The sequence below is a fragment of the Pteropus vampyrus genome, unplaced genomic scaffold, assembly GCF_000151845.1.
Source record: "Pteropus vampyrus isolate Shadow unplaced genomic scaffold, Pvam_2.0 Scaffold90, whole genome shotgun sequence".
Classification (NCBI taxonomy): Eukaryota; Metazoa; Chordata; class Mammalia; order Chiroptera; family Pteropodidae; genus Pteropus; species Pteropus vampyrus.
The window spans coordinates 2,028,875-2,035,963 of NW_011888871.1; the positions used below are offsets into that span (position 1 = coordinate 2,028,875).

At 58.5% G+C, this 7,089-nt stretch overlaps 1 protein-coding gene across 1 annotated transcript in view; it reads right to left on the bottom strand.

Annotated features, from left to right (window-relative positions):
* Positions 1-7,089, bottom strand: part of TNRC18 (trinucleotide repeat containing 18) — a 90,596-nt gene that overhangs the window by 23,479 nt on the left and 60,028 nt on the right. Inside the window, exons 20-22 of the mRNA XM_023532763.1 lie at positions 4,793-5,223; positions 899-1,048; positions 351-492 (exon numbers count right to left, since the gene is read on the bottom strand). Coding sequence (XP_023388531.1) covers positions 351-492; positions 899-1,048; positions 4,793-5,223 — 723 coding nt within the window. The remainder of the gene's footprint in view (positions 1-350; positions 493-898; positions 1,049-4,792; positions 5,224-7,089) is intronic.

Sequence of the window (7,089 nt, forward strand, 5' to 3'; positions counted from 1 at the left end):
CCTGCTCTCCCTCCTGAGGCACTCAACCCACCCCTGCTGCCCCCACCATCCCGCCCCTGCCGACGGCCTCCCACCTGGACCCCCTGCCTTCTTGGGCCCCTCCGATTCATTCTCTGGCAGCGGTCAGAGAGCTCACTTCGAAGCCAGTGCGACCGCAGCTTCTCGTGCCAAACTCCTCACCAAGGCCCAAGAGAGTCTGCGTGACCCTGCTCGGACCCCTCCCCGGCCGGAGCCCAAAGGGCCGTGTCAGTGCACTCGGGGACTGCGCCCCCTCCCGGTGCCCATCTCAGGCCGTGCGTGCCCCTTGCCCCGCCCCGGGCCGGCACCCATGCAGCACCAAGGGCACTCACCGGGAGTGAGCGGTCGCTCCGCAGCCCCGCCCCGCGGCAGGTGCTCGTCCTCGGAGAAGCTGGAATCCTGGTTGGGCTCGAAGTCCTCCTCGGCGGCCATGCTCTCCATCAGCTTGCTCACTGCGCCCCCTTTGCCCCGGTTCTGGGGACAGAGCGCAGCAGACCAACAGCTTAGCACACAGCGCGTGTCCTGCCCGGCTGGGGACCCTCCCTGGAAACCCGGGCTCAGTGAGGCTGCGGTGCTCTCGGCCACGTGTGCAGTGGGGGTCCCAGCAGGAGGACAGAATGGGCCCCTCACCCTGCCTGTGCTCAGTGGTGTTCATCACCATGACAGGTGCCTCGGGTCCCTTGGAGAAACCGAGGCAGCGTCTCCAGCTACACGTAGTGGGGTGAGGAAGAACAGCCTGGCCAGGGGCCAGCAGCGTGTGGAAAGGGGGACACGCCCGGGCAGGACCCATCCGCCAACTGAACGAAGAATCCCGCCCTGGCCTGGGGGACCCTGCGGGGACCCTGCGGGGACCCAGCCGTCTGGGGGCGGCGAGCCTCACCTCCTTCTTCACCTCCTTCCCTCTGGCCTTGGCCTTGCTCCTCTTGGCAGAGGCCGGGGAGCCGGCGTGAGGGGCCCGGGCCTCAGGGGGCAGGGTGGGCGCGCGGGGTGGAGGCGGCGCCCCCGACGCCCCCTCCTTCCCCTTCTTCTTCTGGGGAGGAAGCAAGAGAGGCAGCATGAGAGGCAGGGAGGCCCAGGCCTTCGGTCCCCCCACACCCCTCCCCACACAAGGGTTTTTAGTTTCAGTCTCGTTTTGTCACCACTGTAGAGTACCTGTTAAAATAAGGCAGAAAGACCACACGAGGCGTTTCTAAAGCACGCCTGTGCACGCGAGCCCCTCCCCGACGACCCTACCGACGACGGAGGTAACTAGAGCCAGGAGTAGCAGCCCACCGTGCCCTTCCGAAACCTTCCGTAAGCACGTCCGCTCACGTGAGCACGAAGGCTGTGCAGACACATTTGTGCACACACAGTGTATTTTCAAACACGGTATTTTCTTTTTAAACACACATGGGAATTTACCAAAAGTCCCACTTTCCAAACCCCCCTCCCCCACTATGTCTGATACACATAATGGAAGCTTTTTTTTTTTTTTTTAATCTTGACCAGCTGCCCCATGTGTCATGGTGTGGGGGCCACAATTCATTTAACCACACCCTAAGGATGCCTCCGGTTTTTTTTTTTGCTCTTCCAAATGATGCCACAAGAAAAGACGGTTCCGGTGAGTCCTACAGGCTGCTTCCAGGAGGGGCATGAAGACTGTTTAGCGGCTGCCACATGCATGCCGGTTCGAAGCCCCCCGGCGAGGCGAAGCGGGGTGGCCCCCTCGCCGGTGGGGTGGAAACTGGTCGGCGTGCACGGGGACCGCATACGGCCCCACTATCAGAGCACAGGGCTGGAAATGACCTAGCTGTCCAGCAACTGGCGGCGGAAATGCTGGCGCATCAAGAGAAGCAGTTCCAGCTTCCATTACGGCGGCGCAGAGTCCTATTCCGAGGAAGAGGCTCTGTCATGGGAAAACGGAAATGATGACAGTTTGTGTAAAAGGCAGATTCGAGCTGTGGTCAGCAGGATCCAGAGTGGGCGGTGGGTGGTGGCCGTGAAGGAGGGGTCACGTTCTGCTTTTAAAAGAGATATACCTACCACGAAACCCCCAAGCCGAGAGACCAGAGCCAGGTGGAGAGCAAAGGACAGAAAAAGATAACGCCGGGCAAACGTTACCATGACAACAGCGGGAGTCACGGCTTCCGTGTCGGATGAGTGAAATGCAAAGCAAACAGCATTCAGAGGGACAAAATGGAAAATGTTACAGGGATAAAAGGTATTCAGTTTAATCCCCATTCTGGGGGGAAAATATATATGTGTGCATACATGTACGCAATGTATTTTCCTGTGTCTGATGCACGTTTTAACCCCATTCACATTTCTGAAATCAGAAGGCATCTTGGCGGTTGAAGAAATGTTTTTAACATGGTTGCGTTTCTTTTTATCGCTAGCGTCTGTTATTAAACAGTTCGTTTTTTGCAGCTGTATGCAGAAGGCAGGAGGATGCCAGCAAAAAAAAAGTTATCTCTAAGCGGATTTTCATTACCTTCTAAATGACTCTTCTAATCAGGTAAAAATGGCAACTGTTTCTTTCCCATTGACCAGAAAGCCCGTTCTGGGAGCCTTATTATTTTTTAAAATAAGAACTTTGAACATGACCAACTCTGTGCAGAGAGCAGAGATGTTCATTGCTGTGCTGATTACGATGGCAAAATACCATCATCCACCAAATCGCGACAGCCGGCACGGTCGATGGCAGGAGGTAATGAAAACCATGGGCTGGCCAGATGGTCGGATGCTATTCAGCACTTACAAATATTGATTTAAAAAAAAGTAAAATAAAAGCTCAGCATATGGAAATGCACGAGCTACACTGCCGAGTCTGGAAAACAGGATGAGAGGTGTATCTCAAAAAATACGAGCAGCGTTCCTGGCGTGATGGGGTATAACGTCTAACTTCTCCCGTTGATGATCAACCTGTTCTGTTCTAGCCTCTTCCTGGATCCTCAGAAGGCTGACTGGGTGAGCCTCTGGACCTCTAGTCCCAACAGAGAGGCTGCCAAGGAAAAAGCCCAAAGAGGCCGGGGCTCTGGTGCTGGGCCCCGGTGTTCAAAGCTCAGCCCTGACGACCATCAGCTGCTGCGACCCTGGGCAGGTTTCAGAGCCACCTGTAAAGTGCACTTCCTCAGAGTAACCCGCCTCACATGCTTTCGTGAGGGCTCGACTGTGACATGAGATATTTATCTTTGACCTCTGCCCTGACAGCTGACACTGAGCTCCCAAATTCCTTGGGATTCCCTGGGTCTTGGGAGCATCTTTCTTTCTGAGGAGGAGACCCTTGGTCCCTCGGTCTCTCGGGGAGAAGAGAGGAGCTAGAGACTGCGTTAATAATCGACCGTGTCCATGTGATGAAGCGCCCATAAGAACCCCAGAACGACGGAGTCTGGAGAGCTTCCGGTTGGTGGACACGGGGATGAGCCCGGAGGGTGGTGGCCTGGGGAGGGCATGGCAGCTCCAGCTCCTCCCCGAGACGCTGTCCCATGCGTCTCTTCTTGAGTTGTGTCCTTTATAATAAACCTAAGTGCAGTGATAGCCTGACCCGAGTTCTGTGTCGTTTTAGTGAATTACTGAACCTGAGGTCAGAGAAATTCCCGATTTACAGTCGGCTGGCCAAAGTCCAGCTGGCCTGGACTTGTGACTGGCATCTGAAGCAGGGCGTAGCCTTACAGGACAGAGCCCAGCGCCGGCTTGGGGTGGTCTCAGAGGTGTTGTGGGAGGAGGAAACAAGCTGTCCTTTATCAATAAATTAAGTGGATGTGGTAAAGTGATCAGAACGCGCCTAGGGCCCACCATGGGCCACCCGACATGATTATTGTCATCACTATTATTTATCATTCCAGCACCTTCTCTTCATGGCCCGCAAACACCTTCAGCGGTGGCTTTACCCATGGGGAAACGAGGGGTGAGCACAAATTAAGGTGCCTGCGGATGACACTCAGATGTAGTCCCTTCCTCACTACCACCCATTACCAGGAAATCAATGCCACGTCTCAGCGCTTTTTATGACTTTCTCCAGACTGTCACTGTCATCGGAGGTTTGATCCTCCATCAGGAACTGGGGTGGAGAGGCCTGAGGCAGAAGATGCTGCCTAGAGCTGGCTGTTAGCTTTAAATGCAGCCACCTAAAGGGGGAGCAACTGGCCGTGAGCTTCCTAGCAACCACTGCAAAAAGGGTAATCAAGCTAATCATTACAGAGTTCTTAAGAAGGGTTCTCAACCTGGGGTGTCCACTGGAGAATTCGGGGAATCTGTGAACTTGGATGGGGAAAAACAAAAAACCCATCTCTGTTTTCACCAACCTCAGAAGAAAGGATCTTCCTCCAGGTGTGAGTGGAGGCCACAAATCACAACGGGACCAGGAGTGCCTGTGACTCTGTCACCAGCAGAAATCACTGTCATGGAGCGCATGACAGTTCCTGAGAAGACCTTGAAACAGCACTCACGCTAATCATTACTTCAAAATGATGGTGCTCGCCAGGCAGCCGCGGGCCCCTTGTCAGAGGCCCCCCTGAGGGACACTCAGACTGCAGCGTTCCCGCGTCCGCGTCCGGCAGCCGCATTCCCCCAGGGTCCTAGCGAGTCCCTTGTGTTTACAGTGCTGTTCTGAGGCCGGGGGCAGAAGAGCCTCCAAGGGAGAGGATCCTGGCTCTTCCCGACACCAGGTCCGAGCACGCCTCCCGTCAGGACCGACCCCGACCCTGCGGTGGATACTGGAGCCGCCTTGCCAGGCTGGAGGCGGGGCCTGGTGTCCGGGGTCCCTTCCCGTGGCCCACTGGTGCCGAGCCCCTACCTTCCTGGGGTCCTTCCTGTCCTTGGCACGGCCGGCGTCCTTGCGCGGGCTCAGAGGGCCACCCTTGCCGCAGCGGCTGGGCTTGGTGACGGCGGGCGCGGCGCTGCTGGGAGCCGGGGCCGCGGCCGAGGCGTCGTGCAGGAAGATGCGCTCGCTGCGCCGCCGTGCCCACAGGTCGTCGTCGCTGGCCTCCGGCCCCGCCTCGAAGCCCGCCTCCTTGGGGCCCCGCAGCTTGCGGGCCTTGCGCCCCTTCTCTGCCGCCAGCTTGGCCTTGTCGGGGCTGGCAGGGCCGGGGCCCCGGGGGCCGGGCATGGGAGCAGCCAGGGAGGGGCCTGGCTCCCCCAGTCCTTTCTTGGGCCGCAGCAGCCCGGCAGGCGACCGCTTCCGCACCTTGACCTCACCCTCCGAGTCGGTGTAGTCGAACTCCGTGCCTGGATGTGGAACGAGGGAGGGGGCTGTGCACAGGGGCTCGTGGGGCCCCCGCTTCCCACCCACCCAGCCGCTCTGGCCACCATCCCATCCCTCCTCCAAGGGACCTCGCTGCCCGTGGGAGCCTCGTCCCGGTTTCCAGGGGAAGAACCCGAGGCCCGGAGGAGGGCTCGCTCGGCCTCCTGCCTGTGGGTGGCAGGTCCTGCCAGCCCCTCTCTTGTTCCCAAACCGCTCTGGCTGCCCGGACTCTGCTCCCTGCCCCTCTCCCCAGAAGCGTCGTCTGGAAGGCAGAGATGCCTGTTGGGGCCTGGGAGCTTCCCCCTCACCCGCCTCACGGAGTCCCGGAGACAGGGAGGAGGGCGAGGAAGGCCCCACACCTGTGGGGCAGCGACTGCACAGGGCGGGCAGGTGGGGAAGCCCGGGCAAAATCCCCGAGCCCGGAAGGGCCTCTCCGCAGCTTCCTGATGCTGCATCTCGGAGCTGGGGGTCCCCAGCACCCACCGCCTTCTACAGGTCTGGCAGGCCTCGTCTGAGCCATGCCACCCTGGGGCCCGTCCCTTCCTTTCCCTCTGCCACAGTCCAGCCCAAGGCCCTGGCTTGAAGGTATAACCTCTGACTACAAGGCTACTGAGAGCCCACCCGCTCCTGGCTGCTCTCCACCCTTTCTGACCCTGGGCCTGTGCCTCTGCCGGTCCCTCAGCCCAGAGCACCACCTCCTTCCCTGATCCTAGCTGTTGGAGAGCTGCGGCCTCCTTTCTGAGAAGACCAGCTCGTCACCCTGGGAAGTCCCCTGTCTACAGCTCCATCCCCATAGGCACACATCACACCGTAGGGTTCCTGTCCAAGTCTGCCTATCCCATCCTGCCCTGCTCCCCCAAGAAGCAGACCCCTGACCCTGCTCAGCTCAGAGCCTGGCCCAGAGAGCTGGTGGCCAGGGAAAGCACCTAACGGGGGTAAGCCGGCACTTCTCCCTGGGACAATAGCTCTAAGGTGTACTCCTCCTCCAGGCAGACCTCAGGGACGAGGTGTCTGTGACAACCCCTGGGCTGAGCACCCCAGAAGAAGACTTGCCCTGAGCCCCACAGCCGGCCCACTGGGGCCCCTGTGGGAGGCCAGGCCCCAACAGATGCAGCCGTGGTAAGGGGTGGGGGGGGCACGCTCCATGGGAATGAGCCCCTTGGCAAAGCTTAAGGATCCCATTAATTAATCTTTTGTTAACAGACTTCCCACTGCACAGGGAGGCAGCTGGGGGCTTTCATGGCTGATTAGAGAGTGTGGGCCATAAAACAGGCTGCGGAGTTTACTGGAGGGAATGAGATCCCACCTGTTGACAGGCCCCTGCAGAAAACCGCCAGAGAACCCAGATGCACAGAAGACACTGCAGGGCACTGTGTCCGGAGGGGCTCTGGAGAGTGGTCAGGGCAGTGATGGGGAACGGACACAGGCTTGGAGGAGGGGAGCCTGGAGCTACCGGGGTAAGGCTGAGTCAGAGGAGAAATACTTATCAGACCAATGGGGCGGCAGAAGCAGTGCCTGGGCCAGAGGAAGGGTCTCTGTGAGGGCACTGGGGGCGAGAGGTGGGGGGACAAGCACGAAGCCCAGAGGGAGAAGGATTTGCTGAGGCCTCACTGCCACACAGCACCAAAGAAAGGAGTGGGACCCACATCCTCCCTCCCACCCAGCATCCTGTGCTCCTACCTCCCCCCGCCAAAAAAAATAAGGCAGTAAAGGAGGAACAGAGGAACAAAAATATAGACGAAAAATATAAAAAACAAAAGGGTACAACACAAAGAGACTGAAAGTCAATCTCTGCGGAGAATATATACCATCCAAATAATAACCAAGAGAGCTGGAGTGGCTATGTTAAC